Genomic DNA, 21,046 nt, shown 5'->3' on the forward strand with positions numbered 1-21,046 from the left:
AGCCCTCTACCTCTTCCACCCATCATCTCGCAGCTTCTCACATTAGCTCCTGCCCACCCACCTTGCCTCTCACCTATCACCTGCCAGTTTGTACTCCCCCCATCTTCTAATTCCAGCAAATGCCCCATTTCCAGTGCACCCCCCCCACCCCACCGACACGTCGGCTGTTTATCTTCTCCGTCGACCTGCCGAATTCCTCCGGCATTTTGTGGGTGTTGCTAGCAGAATGGTGTTATCAGCTTGTTCTTTTGTTAAGGGAAGTGGTCAAATTTAGTGCAGCACTCCCTGGCGACATGCTGCAGATTTGCTTATTCAACAGCGTGTCATCTGGCTAGCTGTACTTTGCAGCCAACTGTCGAAGAGACGTGACATTTCAAAACCCTTCAGAAGGAGGGAGATGTCGTAACTAAGTGAGAGGATGGAAGCTGGACAGGAAATTATCCCAAAGAGGTCAGAGGATGTTGGACAGGTTTGTGAAGAATCTTGTTCATCATACAAGAGGCCCTCCCGGGATACAACCTGGTCCTCCCTGCAAGTAGGGTGCAAGGAAAATCTCTGCAAGAGCATCGGGGATTGTGGGGCGGCGGGGGCAGGGAGTTTTAGGGGAAGATTGCAATGCCCTTGCCAGCTCTTGTTGGGTGAAGGAAAAGTACATGAGGTCTTCTCTCATTGAGTGTGGAGTCTTGTGAGATGCTGCAGGAAACAGCAGTAGCAATGAATGATGATGTAACTATAAACCTGAAAGCAACTGCGACCCAACAGAAAAACACAGAGCTATGGGTAACCCAAGGTAATTTCTAAAGTACGTATATGTTTGGCGCAGCATTGTGGGCCATAGGTTTTCTATGTTTTTATGCATAAGCAAAGTAATCTCTTTTGTAACATACACAACATGGCGGAGGAACTCAGCATGTCAGGTAGCATCTATGCAGCGGAGTTGGCAGTCGACATTTCGGGCCAAGACCCTTCATCGGGACACGTTGCTCTGGATTTTCAACATCTGCAGGATGTCTAGTGTGTATAGTCTCTGTTGTATTTGAGGTCTCGGTTCACAGAGTGGGCCTGTGTTTTACAAGAAAAGATTTGCACGAGCATTTCTGCGGATGGTGAATATTAACTGTAAATTCAGGCTGGGGAACATGGAACGCTCTCCTCGGAATGTAAACAGTTGAAGTTGGACTGTCATCGAGCAAGCTCTCAATGGGGGGTGAACAGAGGAAATCTGCTTCCATTCAAGGATCGAGGGCACAGATTTAAAATGTTGGCCAAGAAGTACAAGAAGGACTTATTTTGATGAGCAAGGTTGGTGTAATATAAAATTCACTGACTAGCGGTGATGGACATAATCAGGAATTGGGAGGGAACAACACCCAGATTTACAGGGAAAAGGGGCAAAATAAGACCAGGTGAATTTTCTTAATAGCCCATTATTTGTGTTTCATAACCATTTTATAATTCTCCATCTTGCAGAGTGGAGCCTTAATGATACTCCAAATTAATTTATTTATATATATTTACCATAAATTGCATTTATATTCCATTCCACAATACAATAATGATCTGCATTAAGTGTTGTCTTTCCATTCCTACAGCCCAGAAATAATTGATGACACCATCTGCAATAGCAAGGTGACGGTTACAAGCAAAGGACACATCCTCAGTCTACCACAGTTTGGACTGAGGGACAATTTAATCAAATCTGAGCTACTGAAGCAAGAAGAAAAGTACACATACATTCAAGATTACAGGTTAGTTTAAATCCACAGTTTGTGTTATTATGTTAGCGCTTCCTGAACAGACTCTGCTTAGCAATTCATTGGGGCAATTCTTCTCGTGATCAGTGAGCAGCCCAAGTTTGCTAGACGTTGAATTATAAACCGATGACAACACAGAAGGGAACCATTTAACCCATTGAATCTCCACCAGTTCTGTATGAGCACCCCTCCCCTCAGCTCTGGAGATTCTCTTAAATACTTATCCAGCTACTTTTGGAACACTACAATTGAATTTGTCCAACGGCTGCTGTATTCAAACCCCAAAGCACTGACTGTGCAAGATTATTTGTCATATCATTTTCGGTTCTTTAACCTGCCCATTCTCCATCCCTTTCGTTTTGGGATTTTTTAAAATATCGTATCTGTACTTTTTGTAATTTACTTACATAATTAAGGTCCATCATGCTGGAATCAATTTGCAAAGTACTCTCTTTATGTTGCTTCACAACCTTTTGGGCAAAACGTAACATTTCAAGTGCCTCATCAAATTTCGTCAATCACTCACAAGAGGAAATCTGCAGGTGCTGGAAATCCGAGCAACACATACACAACATGCTGGAGGAACTCAGCGGGCCAGGAAGCGTCTGTGGAAAAAAGTAGTGCCGATGTTTTGGGCCGAGACCATTCGGCAGGACTGGAGGGAAAAAAAGCTGAGGCATAAATTTAAAAGGTGGGGGGAGGAGAGAGAGAGAAACACAAGGTGAGAGGTGAAACCAGAAGGGTGAGGGGTGAAATAAAGAGCTGGGAAGTTGGTGAAAGAGATACCAGGCTGGAGAAGGGGGAGTCTAATAGGAGAGGACAGAAGGGCATGGAAGAAAGAAAAGGGGGGAGGAGCACCAGAGGGAGGGATTGGCAGGCAATAAGGTGAGAGAGGGAAAAGGGGATGGGGAATGGTGAAGGAGGTAGGCGGAGGCATTACTGGAAGTTCGAGAAATCGATGTTCAAGCCCATCAGGTTGGAGGCTACCCAGATGGAATACAAGATGTTGTTTCTCCAACCTACTTGTGGCCTCATCACAACAGTGGAGGATGCCATGGGCAGACATAGCGGAATGGGAAATGGAATTAAGGTGGGTGGCCGCCGGGAGATCCTGCTTTCTCTGGCTTACGGAGCATAGGTGCTTGGTGAAGCGGTCTCCCAATCTAAGGAGCTTCTGGCATGGCCTCCTTTGTATCTGGGAGACCCAGCGTTAGATTGAGGGACTAAGCACCTACACGGCATCCATCATTAGCAACCCCCATCACTCCGCACAAGCCCTCTTCTCATTGCTACCATTAGAGAGGAGGACCAGGAGCCTGAAGATATACGCTCAACATTTTAGGAACAGCTTCTTCCTCTCTGCCAGCAGATTTCTGAAAGGACAATGAACCATGAACACTACCTCAGTATTTTTGTTTCCTCTCGTTTTGAACTACTTGGTTAAATTAGTTTTGGTGAATATTCAGCATGACATCTAAAACAAAGACAATCTTCTATAGATGTGTGGTGGAGAATATATTGACTGGCTGCACTACAGTCTGGTATGGAAACACCAATGCCCTTGAATGGAAATTCTTACAAAAAGTAGTGGTTACAGCCCCCAGTCCATCACAGGTAAAATGTTTCCCACCATTGAGCACATCTACATGAAGGTTATCATAGGAAAGTAGCATCCATTATCAGGGAGCACCCCCACCACCCAGGTCATGCTTTCTTCTCACTGCTGCCATTAGGTAGCAGGTACAGGAGCCTCAGTTTAGGAACAGTTATTACCCCTCCAGTATCAGGCTCTTGAACCAATGGAGATAACTTCACTCTCCCAATTATTGAAATAGTCCCACAACCTGTGGACTCACTTTTAGGGGCTCTTCATCTCTTGTTCTCAATATTTGTTGCTTATTCATGTATTTATTATTTGAAATGTGAAGCTGTACGATGTTGTCTATAAACAAGGAATGGCCCATCTCAGCACATTTCAAATTATGGTTGGCGACTTTAACCTAATCTGTTTGAAGAAAATCTTCCCTAATTATCACCAGCCTGTAACCTGTTGCACCAGAGGTTCCTAACACACTACACCACTGCTACACCATGATAAGGAAGTACTCCTGCTACCTACATACAGACAGAGCCTAAAGAGCAAGGCTCTGGAGATCAAGACAACTAAGAGGTGGTTACGGTAGGCAGAGTAACAGTTGCAGGATTGCCTTGAGTCAGTAGACTGGGCTGTGTTCATGAACTTATCTGAGGACCTGAGTGACTACACCAGGGTCGATACAGACTTTATTAAAACAGCTGTTTTAAAAGAGAGGAAACACCAAAATCGTTTGGGTTTTTTCCCAATCAGAAGCCCTGGATGAACAATGAAATCTGGGGGCCTGCTAAGAATCAGATCAGAGGCATTCACATCTGGAGATCAAGAATGCTACAAGAGTTGCAGGTATGATCTCTGGAAAGCCACCTCATGGAGGAAGTGGAGATTCTGGAATAGACTGAAATCAATCTTGACAGCTGTGGCAGGGGTTAAATGCCATAACATCCAGCAAAACTAAATCTTGCGACATAGGGGACAGCAGAGCTTTGCTTCTGAATGAATCAATGCTTTCTATGTTCGCTTAGACCACAGAACATGGTGGAACCATCACGCACCCCTATTTTTCCTGGTGATCCTTTGGTCTCAGTATCTGAAGATGATGTGCGACCTGCACAGTGAAGAGAGTGAATCCAAGAAAAGCATCCGGTCTGGACAAAGTACCTGGCTGAGTACTAAAGACCTGTGCCAACCAACTGGCTGGTACATTCACAGATATCTTCAACCTCTCACTCCCACAATGTGTAATACACCTGCTTTAAGCAGGCTTCAATCATACCTGTGCCCAAGAAGAGTGTGGTTACCTGCCTCAATGACTGTTGCCCAGTAGCACTTACATCCTCAGTGCTGAGGTGTTTTGAGAGGCTGGTGTTGAAGCATATCAGCTCCTGTCTGAATGGCAACTTGGATCCACTCCAATTTGCCTACCAAAGCCCATCTATGGCAGATACCATCTTGTTGGCTCTTCGTTCAACCTTGGAAATCTGGACAACAAAGATGCATACATCAGGATGCTCTTTATTGATTACAGCTCAGCATTTAATGCCATCTTGTTATTTTATGCTCATTATTTATTGCTGTTTGTTTATATTTACATTTTCACAGTTTGTTTATAGTTCCTGATGTTTGCAGTTTACAATTATTGTTCTATAGATTTTCTAAGTATATCCATAGAAAAAGAATCTCAGGGTTGTACGTGATGATATGTATGTACTCATAATGAATTTTGCTTTGAATTGTACTTGCACAGGTTGTGTCTTTTGCACACCGATTGAAAGCACAAGTCGGTGTGGTCTTCCATTGATTCTATAATGGATTTATTGAGTGTGCCCGCAAGAAAATTAATTTCAGGGTTGTTTATGGTGACATATCTGTACTTTGATAATAAATTTACTTTGTACTTTGAAGGTATTCCAAATTATAGATTTTATTGTGTATTGTAATGTACTACTCCCACCAAACAACAACTTCCACAACGTTAGACCTGATTGAGTTTGGCTTTAATGAATCTGTGTTGATATCATCTGCTGAATCCAACTGTGACCAGGTATCTGATGATTTTTCCATAGTCCACACCAATTACCAGTAGCAGATTAAAAGATTTTTATTTCTTTTATTGGAGGCAGTAGGATTTGGGGGGGATAAACAGGCAAGTAATGAATGACATCAACGTAGGATTAGTTTAGAGATGTACTTAATGGTTGGTACGTACTTGGTGGGTCAAAAGGTCAGTTTCTTTACTGAGTGACTAATTCTGTTTTGAGATAACTTTACTGAATGACAGATCCTATTCGGAGATAATGTTATTTTGCAGAGTATTTTGGAAAGATGTAGTTGTGTGTATGGTATTCTGCACTGTTTGTGCAGAGCTGACAGTGTGTTGACTTGTCCTGTTCCTCGCAGAAAGCACAAATGGACCTGTTGCCATTCTGATGGTATGGGTGCATTGGCATGTTTAAATAGTCAGCGTGGTGGCTATTTCCCAGTGCGGGAGCAAGATGATTCCACTGAATTTATAACCTCCTTGGGAAAGTTGCGGGTCAGAGCCGAGGCCCTCTTGGGCGCACGGAAGCGGACTGTAAGGTGGACGAACTGACACCTATGCTCAATTGCTTACCCCTGATAAGAAAAGCCTCTGTGTTATAGAAATAACTTCTATTAGGCCATCAAAAGCGATTCCTCATGAGGAAAAGTAAGATAACATGCGTTACAACTTCCAGGGTTTCCTTAAGTCAGACACATGGTGCAACTAATGCATTAGCTACAAACACATAGTCTGTAACCTTGCTCACTTGCTGATGCTTCGTTAGCCTGTGAGTTAACCATCTATTACTGTGCTTGCATTAAGTGGAAGATAATGGAAAAAGTATGTTCACCCATTTATACTATGCTGTTATTCAGCTTTTGGCTTTCAAGCTTTTGTTTGTGTTTTGTTCAGAATTTTTGCAGGAACATACAATGTGAACGGCAAGCCTCCAAAGCAGGATCTGAAGCCTTGGTTAAGCTGCAATGATGAACCGCCTGATATCTACTGTGTTGGGTAAGTCTGCAGCCAGACCAATTCACTCCTCTTTCAGTCTGAATTTCCAGTTCTGTGGCTTCCTCTAATGATTCTGAAATGCATCGATAAGCCCAGCATTATCAGAGCTCAGTTCCAGACTCTATCCCAAAATTAGTGATATATTGTAATTTCTAAAGGATGGAATAGAAGGAAGCTTTGAACTCTTAACGCTTTAGAGTTTGAAAGGTTGAGTGAGCAAGGTCTTTCCTCTTTGGAGTGAAGGAGGATGAGTAGTGACTTGTTAGAGGTAGTAAGAGACAAAGATCAAGTGGACAGCCAGAGAGATTTTTCCCCAGGATAGGAAAAGCTAATTTTAAGGTGACTGGAGGAAACTATGGGAGGGGGGGAGTTGTCAGAGGTAAGTTCTTTTCAGAGGGTGATGGATGTGTGAAGCACGCTGACGGGTGCTGGTGGAGGCAGATATATCAGGGATATTCAAGAAACTTTTAGATAAGCACCTTGATTATAGAAAAGTGCAGGGCTAAACAGGAGGAAAAGGTTAAATTGATCTTAGAGTAGGCTAAAAGGTCAGCCCACATCGTGGGCCGGAGAGCCTTTACTGTGCTATGTTCTACATTGCAACTGAAGCATTAAACAATTACTATGCACAAAATCTGGTTCAGTTGAACCTCATAACAGAAGCATTGTGGCTGAGAAATCCCAGTCATCCAAACAGGCATTCCAGTTGAGTGCTAAGTGTTTTTCTTGGCTGTGATTCTCCCCACTGCAAACATCAGAGCGATCAAGGGGGCTCAGCCTTAGTTATTACTAAAGTTGCTTTATAGTTCAACACAATAGTGTGCCTGCCATGATTAACTGTGGCTGGGATGAGCGTGCCCGCTGTTCAGCATGGGCTGTAGTTGCCAAGGAGATTAAGTAGACGGGAAGGGCGTGATAGTTTCCATTTTAAAAGAAAAGGTAGAGCAAGAAAGGGTAGTCCTTAAAGAGGATCGGTGCTTGGGATGGGACAGTGAACAAGGAAAATTGGGTGGGAAAGAACAATATTGGAGCCTCCTTTGCAGCCTTGGAGCAGATTGGATGATTGAGGAGGGGGAGTTAATGGACAGGTGCTGTAATTACTCATTACCTCTCGTGGCAATAGATGGGATTTTTGAACTCTTAACAAGTTAAAGAGTTCTACTCCTGTACCTAATAAAGTGGCCACTGAGTGTATTTTGTAGTTTATAGCCATGCTGAAAATCCTAAACTTGGCACTGAAGTGTACACCACGGACACTTACATGGACTTAGCTTCAGAACTAAATTGATGCTTCCTGTGATGTGTCGCTGTTAACCATGACTAAGTTATTTAAAGTACTTGGGAATAAACACTGTGCTATCCAAACCTCTTTGGAGGAATGATGCTGACTTCTTACTGATGTTCTGATTAGCAAAAGGGTAAGGTGAGCTTTTCGTTGCTTCTTCTTACAAGTTTTCAAGAAATTGACCTGAGCAAGGAAGCATTTCTTTTTAATGATACTCCAAAGGAAGAGGAGTGGTTCGTGGCTGTGACTGAAAGTCTTCATCCGTCAGCCACATATGCAAAGGTACGGTTATTGTCTTCGCTTAATTCAGCTCTGTTGGGATAGTACAATATAATTATTGCAGTAACGTGGCAAAAAATAAAATTGTTTGAGCAAGTAGCCCTATCTTTGTGGCTCTGTGTGGATGAAAATTGCTTTCTCCCCCCTTTGTCAGGAACAATTTCTGGATCCAATCATGTCACTCTACAAATTCTTTCTTTCGCAGTTTTGAAGTTCATTGTTCAGTGTTTCCTGTGATTAATGAAAAAATTGTGTGGAATCCTTGGAACCTGAGCAACTCTCAGGCGATTTAAACAGGGCAGGTTACCTGGAGTTTATTACATTTTGCGTTTTTCCCATTCTCCTCCTTTTCTGTATGGAGTCATTCACCAGATTTATCCAAAAGCATGTTGTCATTTTCCAGGGATGCACACAATCCTCTTTCTAGCTCACCAGCCTTTTTCTCTAAGTTGGCAGTCTGATTATCCAGTTTCCAGTACTGCAGCCAAATTTTCATCTTGAGAAGACCAAAGCTGTCTTGTATCAGCTTGAAACTCTGCTTCCTATAACACTGATAACAAATGAATATCAAGATTTTTGTTTGACCAATCTCTATGACTAGCTTCCACCACACCTGTAATGTTCACCACTTGTGGCCTTCTGTCGTAACTCTCATCCATAAATTGATACCTTTTAGAGGTGAGTGTAATGAAGTAATTTTAGCTAGTCTTTATCATCCCATCATCTTCAAACAGAAGGTCATCCAAGACGCTGAACCTTCTTTCCTAACTTGCTGTGAGCGCTGTTCACCCAACATTTCTGTGTACGCTGACCTACTGTACACTGGGTAATGTTTGATCATTGCAGAGTCTTTCTTTGACCTCTCCTCTTTCGGTCTGTTATATCCAGATCATGCTGTGAGCTCTCATAGCCTTCCTCGCAGTCCACTTCACCCCTAATCTTGGTGTCATCTGCAAATTTGCTGATCTAGTTAACCACATTGTCTTCCAGATCATTGATATAGATGACAAACAGCAACAGACTCAGCACCAGTCCCTGCAGCACTCCACTAGATACAGGCCTCCAGTCAGAGAGGCAACTATCTACTACCACTCTCTGGCTTCTCCCACAAAGCCAATGGCTAATCCAATTTACTATGTCTTCTTGAATGCCAAGCGACTGAATTTTCCTGACCTACCTCACACATGGGTCCTTGTCAAAGACCTTGCTGAAGTCCATGTAGACAACATCCACTGTCTTCAAAGGTTCATTTTAATGTCAGAGAAATGTATGCAATATACATCCTTTAATGCTTTTACTTTACAAAACATTGCCTTCATAAATTTTCCTAGTAACTTCCTCGGAAAAACTCTCTAAGATTGGCTAGACATGACCTATCATGCACAAAGCCATGATGACTATTCCTAATCAGTCCCTGTCTATCCAAGTATTTATAAATCTGGGCCCTTAGAATACCATCCAATAAATTTCCCACTACTGATGTCAGACTCATAGGCCTATAATTTTCTGGTTTAGTTTTAGAGCCTTTCCTAAACAGCAGAACAGCATTAGCTATCCTTCAATCCTGCATCACACCATGGCTAAGAATGGTTTAAATATCTCTGCTGGGGTCCCTGCAATTTCTGCCCTTGCATCCTACAGGGTTATCGTATTATGCCCTGGGGGTTAATCCACCCACTTTTTGCCTCAAGAGCCAAAGACCTCCTCTGTGATCAGTACAGGGTTGATTACCTTGCTTCTGCTTGGCCTCGTGTCCATCTCTTGAGTAAATACAGATGCAAAATATCCATTTAATATCTCCCCCATTTCTTTTGACTGCGCACATAGATTACCCTTCTGATCTTCCTGCAGACCAGTTTTTTTCCCTTGCTCTTCTTTTGCTCTGAAAGTATCTGTAGAATCCCCCAGGATTCCCCTTTACCTTCTCTGCTAGATCAACCTCATGCCTTCTTTCAGCTTACCTGATTTCCTTCTTAAGTGTCCACATGCATTTCTTGTATTCCTCAAGTACCTCGTTTGTTCCTACCTGCTATACACCTTATTTTTTTACCTCAACTAGGCCTCAACATCTTTGGGAAATCAAGGTTCCTTAAACCTGTCATCCTTGCCTTTTATTCTGACAGTCTCAAACTTTCACTTTGGAAGGCATTCTACTTACCAAGTACGTGTTTGCCACTCCACACCTGCCAGATCCTTTCCGATACCATCAGAATTGGCCTTTTTCCAATTTAGAACCTCAACCCAAGGACCAAACCTATCCTCCTCCATAGTTAACTTGAAACTAATGGCATTATGATCATTAGGTACAAAGTGTTCCCCTACACAAACTCCTGTCCCTTGCCCTGTCTCATTTCCTAATAAGACTCTCTAGTTATACTCTGCATTTGGAACTTCTATGTTCAGATTAAGGAAACTTCCCTGAACACATTTGACGAACACTTTCCCATCCAGCCCCTTTAAAAATATGGGAGTCTTAGTCAATATGTGGAATGTTAAAATCACCAACTATCACAACTTTATTTTTCTTACACCGGTCTGTAATTTCTCTGCAAGTTTGCTCCTCTAATTCCCATGGGCTGATGGGTGATCTATAATATGATCCCATTAATGTGGTCATACCTTTCTTAATCCTCAGTTCCACCCATAAAGCCTCACTAGACGAGCTGTACAGTCTGTCCTGTCTGAGCACTGCTATAACGTTTTCCCTGACTAGTAATGCCACCCCACCCCCTTTAATCCCTCCCACTATATCACATCTAACACAAGGGAAACCCATAACATTAAGCTGTCAGCCCTGCCCCTCCTGCAGCCAAGTCTTGCTAATGGCAACAGTGTCATAATTCCAGATGTGCTGAGTTCATCTGCCTTCCCTACAATACTCCTGGCAGTAAAATACACGCAAAGTGAGTCCCACAGTGCTCAAACTTTTGACTCCTAGTATGTCTGCTTAACAACATGTTTCTCCACTGTCATCTCTGGCACTCTGGTCCCCATCCCCCTGCAACACTAGTTTAAGCTCCTCTGTGCTTATGCCTTGTATTTCAGATCAAGCTCGTGCGCCTGGTTGGAATGATGCTAATATTATACGTGAGGAAAGAACATGCTGCGTTTGTTTCAGAAGTGGAAGTTGAAACAGTAGGAACTGGCATAATGGGAAGAATGGTAAGGTAGATTGGTGGGAGGGTGAAAATCAAGGAATGCTCTTTATTTGCTGCATTTATCAGATGTACCATTTATGGAGAAACTGTTGCACTGCTGTTAAAAATGGCAACTAGTTCTCTATGCAAAACATAAAAGTTGTAAACCAGTCTTATTTCAAGATATCTCATCAGTGCTGCACAGACCTTGGTCAGACACAAAGTGGAGCTCTGGACGCTGGTTTAGATTCCAGATTCCTCATGGAAAAGGTATAATGAAGATCTTTAGGAACAATACAAGGGTTTAAAGATGCATTTTATAAGGAAAGGTTATGTGCTGTTTGAGGGAGAATAATGCATCTAAACCTAGCAGTTTAAATGTAAATCAGGACAACTTTGAAGGCACAAAAAACAGAGCTCGCTGAAATGAAATGGCAGATTAGATTGAGGTTTCCATCAGTTGAGACGCAGAGGCAGAAATTTAAGGGGATTTTTCAGATACACAGGATTGATGCGCTCTAATGTGAAAGGAAAATTCCAAGGGGAAGATCTCCAGTTTGTGGTGACAAAGTTAAGGTTAGTATCAGATTTACACAGAAGTGCACAAAGGTTGGAAAATTGGAAAAATGTTTATAAATAGCAGAGTAAACAAAATGAGCATTGGTCCTATAGAGAGAGTGCCTCAGGAATTCATAATGAAAAATGAGATAGTGAAAAAAATTGAACAGTAATAATTTTACTATTAGAGATGCAAGTAATATTCTGGATTTAGTGTAAATCCGAATTGGAAGATAAAGGGGAACTCTAGGAAAATTACAATCACTAGGCAGCATGTTGAGTAAATTGTTGGAACTGTTGTCTGACAAACCACCTGTGAACATCATGAACTTCATCTTGGAGTTTAAAATGAAGGGATGATAAAACAGTTGATGCATCAGTTTTAATTTTCTTGAACTCCCAAGAGTCAGAAAAGTTTCTGTCGGATTGGAAAATATCAGGAGTAACTTCTTTGTTTAAAAAAGAGATAAAAGCAGAAATTTGCAAGCAAATTGGCTTAATATCTGTCATATGGAATAAGTAAAAATCCATTGTTGTTACAGCAGGGAAATTCTGGGTAATACAGTCAGCATGGTTTTGTGATAAAGAAATCATGCTTGGCCATTTTCTGAAATTCTTTGAAAAAAATAGTGTACTGCAAATGTAGATTTATATTTATACAGCTGATATAATATTGAAATTTGTTAATAGAAATAATAAAGCTCATGACCATGATGTTTCCTTGGTGATTCTAAGTTAAATTCTCTTCAATAAATAAACCTAGCTTGTGTATATTTATCTACTTATTTATTGATTGAATGAGATACAGTGCATCTCTTTTCAGAGATTTGAGCTAAATTAACCCTTCCCTAATCAGAGGATAAATTACAGTGAGTAATTTATGTCAGTAGTTTATGTCAGTAATTTATTTAAGCCAGTATGTCTTCAGACTGTGGGAGGAAACTGGAGCACCTGGAGGAAACACTCGTGGTCACTGGGAGAACATCCTTACAGGCAGCAGCAGGAATTGAACCCAGGTCGCTGGCACTGTAAGGCATTGTGCTAACCACTACAGTGGTTAGCACAACTACACTAATTTGTAGCTATGGTATATCATCTAAATAGACACAGTATATTAAAAAGAAGACAGCAGCAGTGCGGTCTTTGAGGAGGTCAGCCTGCTTGGCATTTTGCAGGTGCCAGTGAGCTCTGTAGTGCACGTGCTAGTGGAATTTATCTCTGCCTGGCATGAGGCACTTCTGTGACAGCTTCATAGGTTCTCATCATCCATTTTAACAGTAACTAATAATCCTGCCATCATTGTGATAATTTGTTTGTTCACAATAGAAACCCAAGATGATTACAATCACACGTTCATTTTTAGAGCTCTGGTTTGATGGGGTTTTTTTCGGTGTGAATCTAAAACAGACTTCTTCCTCTGAATGTGGGTCGCAGTGAGTTGTTTGATTCTAGTGGCTGCCACACTGGATTTTAATGCATTGTTTTTATTAGTCCATGCAACTCGCTCTCTCAGCAACCGTCGCCCTAGTCCCCCTCTTGCAATATTGACAAACGCAGACATTATACCTGAGCTCGTCTGTTAGCCCAGAGGTGTTGACAGCACCTGGCTTAGGTTACCAACCCAAAGATCAATAAGTTACAACTGGCTCGTGCTACTCATACCCGTAACTCTTCCTGTAAATCATAAAAGAAAGAGCACGCACTCTAATTATTACATTGTAATGCAACTTCCTTTTATTGTGGTCCTGTGTGTAACAGAAATAGGCAGCTCTGCTCATCTTCCTCTTGTTCGTATGACAATAGACAGTAGGTGCAGGAGTAGGCCCTTCGGCCCTTCTAGCCAGCACCACCATTCTCTGTGATCATGGCTGATCATACACAATCAGTACCCCGTTCCTGCCCTCTCCCCATATCCCTTGACCCTGCTATCTATAAGAGCTCTATCTAACTCTCTCTTGAATGCATTCAGAGACTTGGCCTCCACTGCCTTCTGGGGCAGAGAATCCCACATATCCACCACTCTCTGGATGAAAAAGTTCTCTGTTCTAAATGGCCTACCCCTTATTCTTAAACTGTGGCCTCTAGTTCTGGACTCACCCATCAGCCGGAACATGCTTCCTGCCTCCAGTGTGTCCAATCCTTTAATAATCTTATATGTTTCAATCAGATCCACTCTCATCCTTCCAAATTCCAGTGTATACAAGCCCAGTCGCTCCAATCTTTCAACATATGACAGTCCCACCATTCCTGGAATTAACCTTGTGAACCTACGCTGCAGGAATGTCCTTCCTCAAATTTGGAGACCAAAACTTCACACAATACTCCAGGTGGGGTCTCACCAGGGCCCTGTACAGCTGCAGAAGGACCTCTTTACTCCTATACTCAATTCCTCTTGTTATAAAAGCCAGCATGCCATTAGCTTTCTTCACTGCCTGCTGTACCTGCATGCTTGCTTTCATTGACTGATGTACAAGAACACCTAGATCTAGTTGTACTTCCCCTTTTCCTAACTTGACTCCATTTAGATAGTAATCTGCCTTCCTGCTCTTGCCACTAAAGTGGATAACCTCACATTTATCCACATTAAACTGCATCTGCCATACATTTGCCCACTCACCCAACCTGACCAAGTCACCCTGCATTCTCATAACATCCTCCTGACATTTCACACTGCCACCCAGCTTTGTGTCATCAGCAAATTTGCTCATGTTACTTTTAATCCCTTCATCTAAATCATTAATGTGTATTGTAAACAGCTGCAGTCCCAGCACCGAACCTTGTGGTATCCCACTGGTCACAGCCTGTCATTCCGAAAGGGACCCGTTAATCACTACTCTTTGTTTCCTGTCAGCCAGCCAATTTTCAATCCATGTCAGTACTCTGCCCCCAATACCGTGTGTCCTAATTTTGCCCACTAATCTCCTATGTGGGACTTTATCAAAGCTTTCTGAAAGTCCGGGTACACTACATCCACTGGCTCTCCCTTGTCCATTTTCATAGTTACATCCTCAAAAAACTCCAGAAGATTAGTCAAGCATGATTTTCCCTTCCTACATCCATGCTGACTTGGACTGATCCTTCTACTGCTATCCAAATGTGTCGTAATTTCCTCTTTTATAATTGACTCCAACACTGACATCAGGCTAACCGGTCTGTAATTCCCTGTTTTCTCTCTCCCTCCTTTCTTGAAAAGTGGGACAACATTAGCCACCCTCCAATCAGCAGGAGCTGTTCCTGAATCTGTAGAACATTGGAAAATGGTTACCAATGCGTCCACGATTTCTAGAGCCACCTCTTTAAGTACCCTGGGATGCAGACCATCAGGTCCCGGGGACTTATCAGCCTTCAGACTCAACAGTCTATCCAACACAGTTTCTTGCCTAATATAAATTTCCTTCAGTTCATCCTTTACCCTAGTTCCTTTGGCCACTATTACATCTGGGAGATTGTTTGTGTCTTCCCTAGTGAAGACAGATCCAAAGTACCTGTTCAACTCATCTGCCATTTCCTTGTTCCCCATAATAAATTCACCCGTTTCTGTCTTTAATGGCCCAATTTTGGTCTTAACTATTTTTTTGCTATTCACATACCCAAAGAAGCTTTTACTATCCTCCTTTATATTCTTGGCTAGTTTACCTTTATACCTCATTTTTTCTTGGCGTATTGCCTTTTTTGTTACCTTCTGTTGCTCTTTAAAAACTTCCCAGTCCTCCGGCTTCCCACTCATCTTTGCTGTGTTATACTTTTTTATTTTTATACTGCCCTTTACTTCCCTCGTCAGCCACGGCCGCCCCTTACTCCCCTTAGGATCTTTCTTCCTCTTTGGAATGAACCAATCCTGCACCTTCTGCATTATTCCCAGAAATACCTGCCATTGTTGTTCCAGTCTTCCCTGCTAGGGTATTGTTCCATTGAACTCTGGCCAGCTCCTCCCTCATAGCTCCATAGTTCCCTTTGTTCAACTGTAATACTGACACGTCCGATTTTCCCTTCTCCTTCTCAAATTGTTCTGTGTTTTGGCTCAGTTGCAGCCACTTCATAGCGCAGGCATGGTGTGGAATTGCTGACTGCATAAACGCTGCAAGTTGGCCTCAATAGCAAGAGAATTTGACAACGGGGACCAGGGTGGGGGCACAGCAAGACTGTTGGGTGCAGTTTCATTTTGATTACTTCAAAAACAGTGAGGTTACCACAGAGGGTAATAAATATTCACCCGTCCGGGGGTGGCTGGGTTGATCCATGAGGAGGGATTGGGTTGATTGGTTTTGCATTCAGAGTTTTGAACAATGAGAGACTTGCTGATAGTTACAACGTTCTGACAGGGCTAAACTGTACGGATATTGGGAGTATTCTTTTCCTAGGCTGAGGTGTGTAAGGCAAGAGGATAAGTTGAAAGCTTGAAGTAAATTTATTATATGTTACTGTTTTACTACCTTGAGATTCACTTTCTTGCAGGCATTTTCAGAAAGAAAAGAAATATAATAGAATTTTACAAAAATAAACAAATACCAATGGAAAAGAAGACAAACTGCAAATAAAACTAACACTGAGAACATGAATTTTAAAGAGTCATTGAAAGTGGGTCTGTAGGTTGTAGAATAGTGGTGAATTAAGTTACTCTCACCGGTTCAGGATACATGGTTGTAGGGTAATAATTGTCCCTGAATAGTTTACTGTGACACCTAAGGCTTCTGTGGCTCCTATTCACTGGTACTAGTGAGGAGAGGGCAGAGCCTGGAAGGTGGACATCTTTGATGGATGCTGTTTTTTTTGTGGCAGTGTTCCACGTGATGGACTGGGCTGCATCCACCGTTTTCCGTAGCCTTTTCCTTTCCCAGCCGTTGGTGTTGCAACCTTGATGCAACCAATTAGGATACTCTCCACTGTGTGTCCGTAGAAGCTTGTCGGAAGTTTTTGGTAGCATGCTGAATCTACACCACTTTCTAAGAACGTAGAGGTGCTGTTGTGCAGTCCTTGTGAGTACACCTAGTGGTAGTTCCAGTTCCGATCTTCTGCTGTATTGATGCCGAGGAATTTAAAGCCACTGACCCTCTCCACTTCTGTTTTCCTTTCTTTCTTTCTTTCTAAATCTTTTTATTAATATTAGTAATATGGACAGAATACAGATGATATATTGATAAAGAAATTACCAACATACACATTCCATTACATATGAAAAAAAAACATACATAATAGTTACAATATAAATGAGTTTCCCAAGACATAAGCCATAAGATATATGTATGGACATAGTAAATCTAAATATTTCATAATGTATAATATAAAAAAAACAGAAAAAAGAAAGAAAAAAAAACAAAAAAAAAATTTATATAATGCAGAACTAGCTAATCTAATCTAATAACTATAACTAATAAGTAATATAAAAAAAAACAAAAAAGAAGGGAAAAAAAACAGGCTGTTTATAATATCTCACAAAAATAAGTATTCATCAATGCCGTCACTTCCGGTCCTCTCAAAATACATAAGCTGAAAACTGGGAAATCAAATGAACTTGGCACAGGGTCATATTACATCATATGAAAATGTTGAATAAATGGTCTCCATAACTTTTCAAATTTAATAGAAGTCTCAAAAGTACCACTTCTAATTTTTTCTAAATTTAAACATAACATAGTTTGAGAGAACCAATTAAATACAGTGGGAGGATCAATTTCTTTCCAATTCAACAATATAGATCTTCTAGCCATCAGAGTTAGAAATGCAATCATTCGACGGGCTGAAGAAGATAAATGCAGTGAATCTAACATTGGTAAACCAAAAATTGCGGTAATAGGATGAGGTTGTAAATCAATATTCAAAACCGCAGAAATAATATCAAAAATATCTTTCCAATATTTCTCCAAAAATGAACACGACCAAAACATGTGAGTTAAAGACGCAATTTCAGAATGACATCTATCACAAATAGGACTTCTGTTTTCCTAATGAGGACCTCTGACTTCTTTTCCCTGTAGTTGAAAATCAACTCCTTTGATTGCTGATGTTGAGTGGGAGATTGTTGTTGTGGCACCACTCAACCAGATTTTCAGTCTCCACTTGCCCTCCCCGTAATGACTCCCAGTTCGCTGAAATCCAGGTTCTGCCTTTTCTAGCGAGCAACCTAGAGTATGACCCGCCTTCACCCTCCATCGGCCCAGACCGCCACAGCAAAAACCCTGCGATGTCTCTCATTCCTTCCAAACTCCACTCTAGCTAGCAGTTCTGGAACATGTCACCCAGATGCCACTCCTGCTGGCAGAAACAGATCATTGCTCAATCACTCTCAATCTCTGTCTCAACCACCTACTCACTTGGCCTCAGAATCTTAATTGCACAGAATCTTAAACAGCCCACTTTTCTACCTGAAAGTGTGCGGCATCCGTTTAGTTGCAGAGATTTTGCAGACAGCCGAGAGGACGGACAAAGATCCCAGGTGTAGGAATTCAGGTAGTCATCCAGAATTCTTGCCGTTAGCATAACGCACGAGTAAGTGGCGGAACTGAAATGGCTGCAGTATCCAACCTGTTGTAAAATGCACAAGTTCTGCAATTCATAAATAGATAATGATTAATGTTATTTCTAGCAAAGTATTATTTCTCCAAAAATTTTTAATGAATTCGGAGATCATTTTAGTGCAAACACAAGGTGCTGGATATCTTGAGCAACACACAAAAAATGCAGGAGGCACTCAACTAAACAGCCAGCATCTATGAAGGGGAATAAACTCTCTGTACTTCAGGACTGGAAAGGAAGTGGACAGCTGGTATTTTGTTTTTTGACTTTTACTATTCTGTATTTTTAAATCTCACACTTTTCAAATGTATTTTTCTTCCTAGGGTAACAAGGGCGGAGTGGGTATAAGATTTCAGTTTCATAACACCTCCTTGTGTATCGTGAACTCCCACCTCGCAGCACACACTGAAGAATGTGACAGACGGAACCAGGACTACAAAGAAATCTGCTCCAGAATGCGTTTTGTTCAGTCTAACCTGCCATTAACGTCGCTTACAATCATGAAGCATGAGTAAGTGACTGGGCTAAAATGATGGCTTGCATAAAATTGTTCATCTCTGATTCAAAGGAATGTCACGTATTCAAGGTTCAAAGTAAATGCTGTTATCAGAGTATATGTATGACCACATACAATCCTGAGGCTTTCTGATCCTGCAGGCTACCCAGCAAATCTATAGAATAGTAACTATTACAGGATCAATGAATGATCAACCAGAGTGCAGCAGACAGCAATCTGTGCAAATGCAAATATAAATAAGTAGCCATAAATAATGAGAGCATGAGATAAATAGTTCCTAAAGTGAGATCATTGGTTGTGGGAATATTTCAATGATGGGCAAATGAGTGAAGTTACCTTCTTCTGTTCAAGAGCCTGATGGTTGAGGGGTAGTAACTGTTCTTGACCCTGGCAGAGCGAGTCCTGAAGCTCTTGTACTTTCCTGTTGGCAGCAGCGAGAAAAGGGCATGGCCTGAATTGGTTCCGGTAAAATCAACTTTCTATAAGCACAATTTTATGTCACAGAACAGGGAACTACTGGATGTTTCCAAAAAGCTCACCCATGTTTTATGCCAAGTCAGAAACAAAAGGGGTTAACTTCACTCACTTCTCTCATCATTGAAATGTTCCCACAACCAATGGTCTCACTTGGTTATAAAGGGATTTAATGGATTAAATGCAAAGCAGACAAGAGTAGAAAGAAACAAAGATCACAATTAGGAAAGTTACTGATATATTCAACAAGTTCAATAATAAAGTGATAAAATTTCATAGGAATTCTGGAGAAACTTGAGTTGACATGCAGACTGGTTAGAACTTAGAATACTCTGGAGCTAGTTGACGTTAACAGTGTTTAAAAGTGGGAGAAAGGAATCAAAGGAAATATTGATGGTGTGAGTGGAGAAAGGGTGGAAGAGACTTGTTTGGAGCATAACCCTGGATACAGATCTAAAGCTTTTTTTTCTGGTGTAAATGTGACCATGTGAGACTGCCCCAATTTCTTCATGGGAAGTGCTCTTATGGGTTTCATAAAGAGCATTTAATCTCATTTCAGAGCAGTTCACCAGCAGGCAAGGAAATTTTAGAACTATAATTTGAATTCGTTGGTAATATAACTGTGAGCTTCATGTTCCTTTCCTAATTTTTTTATCTTTAATAAATAGTACATTTGTAATTGAGAAGCAGAAAAGGTTATGATTATATTATTAATATTCTTTGTATTTACTCGGGAGTGTTTCTCAAATAGTTGAAGTGAAGCTGAATTGAGGGACGTTTACCTGACGTGAAAATGATTATTGGGATAAAACATTGCGACCTTAAATATTGTTGTATGTATCTTACCACTGTCAAGTTTTTATAACATGTATGGCTCACGCATGAAGAATGGTTCTTGTTGAATGAGCATTGTTGGGCTGATGTCCTATATATTCAGTGGCCATGATACTGCGTACCTCCTGTATCTAATAAAGTGGCCACTAAGTGTGTGTATGTGGTCTTCCACTTCAGGGTTCTACATATTGTGTGTTCGGCAATGCTTTTCAGCACACCACTTTTGTAATGAGTGGATTATTGAGTTACTGTCGCCTTCCTGTCAACTTGAGCCAGTCTGACCTTTCTCATTAGCAACAGATTTTCACCACAGAACTGCTGTCACTGGATTTGCTTTTTATTTTGTTTCTCGCGCCATTCTCTGTGAACTCTCGAGATTGTTGTGCATGAAGAACCCAGAAAATCAGCAGTTTCTGAGATACTCAAATCACCCCATCTGGCACCAGCAATTGGTGGAACTGTCAACAATGTCAACTAAGTTAAAGTCACTCAGATCACATTTCTTCCCCGCTCTGACGTTTGGTCTGAGCAACAACTGAACCTCTTGACAATGTCTGCATGCTTTTATGCACTGAGGTGCTGTTGCATCATTGGCTGATTAGATATTTGCATTAATGAGAAGGTGTAGGGGTGTACCTAATAAAGTGGTCACTGAGCGTATGTAAGGAATATGACTCTCTGTGGGAAGAAATGAGAATCTGGGAATTTGTGTATGTTTGCTCATAATTATTTGTAACTTTGTTTTGCTTTAATTTATCAAGCGTTATAATATGGCTTGGAGATTTGAACTACAGGATAAATCATCCTGATGCAGAAACAGTTAAAAAGCTAATAGCAGCAAAGGACTATACGAAACTCATCAAGTATGACCAGGTAAGGTTTATGTCATATTGGCCATTAACTTTTTTCAGGACAACTGAGGCGATGAGATAAGGTGATAGAACAGTTAAAAATAAAGTTAAGAAAGAAGTATAATGATAGAGCTTGGACTCTGCATTCAGAATCAGTTTCATAACCAGATTTAATATCACCGGTGTACATCGTGAAATTTGTTAACTTTGCAG

The 21,046-nt window shown here is 41.3% G+C and overlaps 1 protein-coding gene across 4 annotated transcripts in view; it reads left to right on the forward strand.

Moving 5' to 3' along the window:
* inpp5b (inositol polyphosphate-5-phosphatase B) overlaps positions 1-21,046 on the forward strand; it is a 194,884-nt gene that overhangs the window by 128,926 nt on the left and 44,912 nt on the right. For all 4 annotated transcript variants that reach the window (XM_059954331.1, XM_059954328.1, XM_059954329.1 and 1 more), the window contains 6 exons: positions 1,593-1,748; positions 6,284-6,385; positions 7,838-7,952; positions 10,995-11,111; positions 18,481-18,668; positions 20,744-20,855. In XM_059954331.1, the coding sequence (XP_059810314.1) occupies positions 1,593-1,748; positions 6,284-6,385; positions 7,838-7,952; positions 10,995-11,111; positions 18,481-18,668; positions 20,744-20,855 (790 nt within the window). The remainder of the gene's footprint in view (positions 1-1,592; positions 1,749-6,283; positions 6,386-7,837; positions 7,953-10,994; positions 11,112-18,480; positions 18,669-20,743; positions 20,856-21,046) is intronic.

This window comes from Hypanus sabinus, chromosome 30 (assembly GCF_030144855.1).
Source record: "Hypanus sabinus isolate sHypSab1 chromosome 30, sHypSab1.hap1, whole genome shotgun sequence".
Classification (NCBI taxonomy): Eukaryota; Metazoa; Chordata; class Chondrichthyes; order Myliobatiformes; family Dasyatidae; genus Hypanus; species Hypanus sabinus.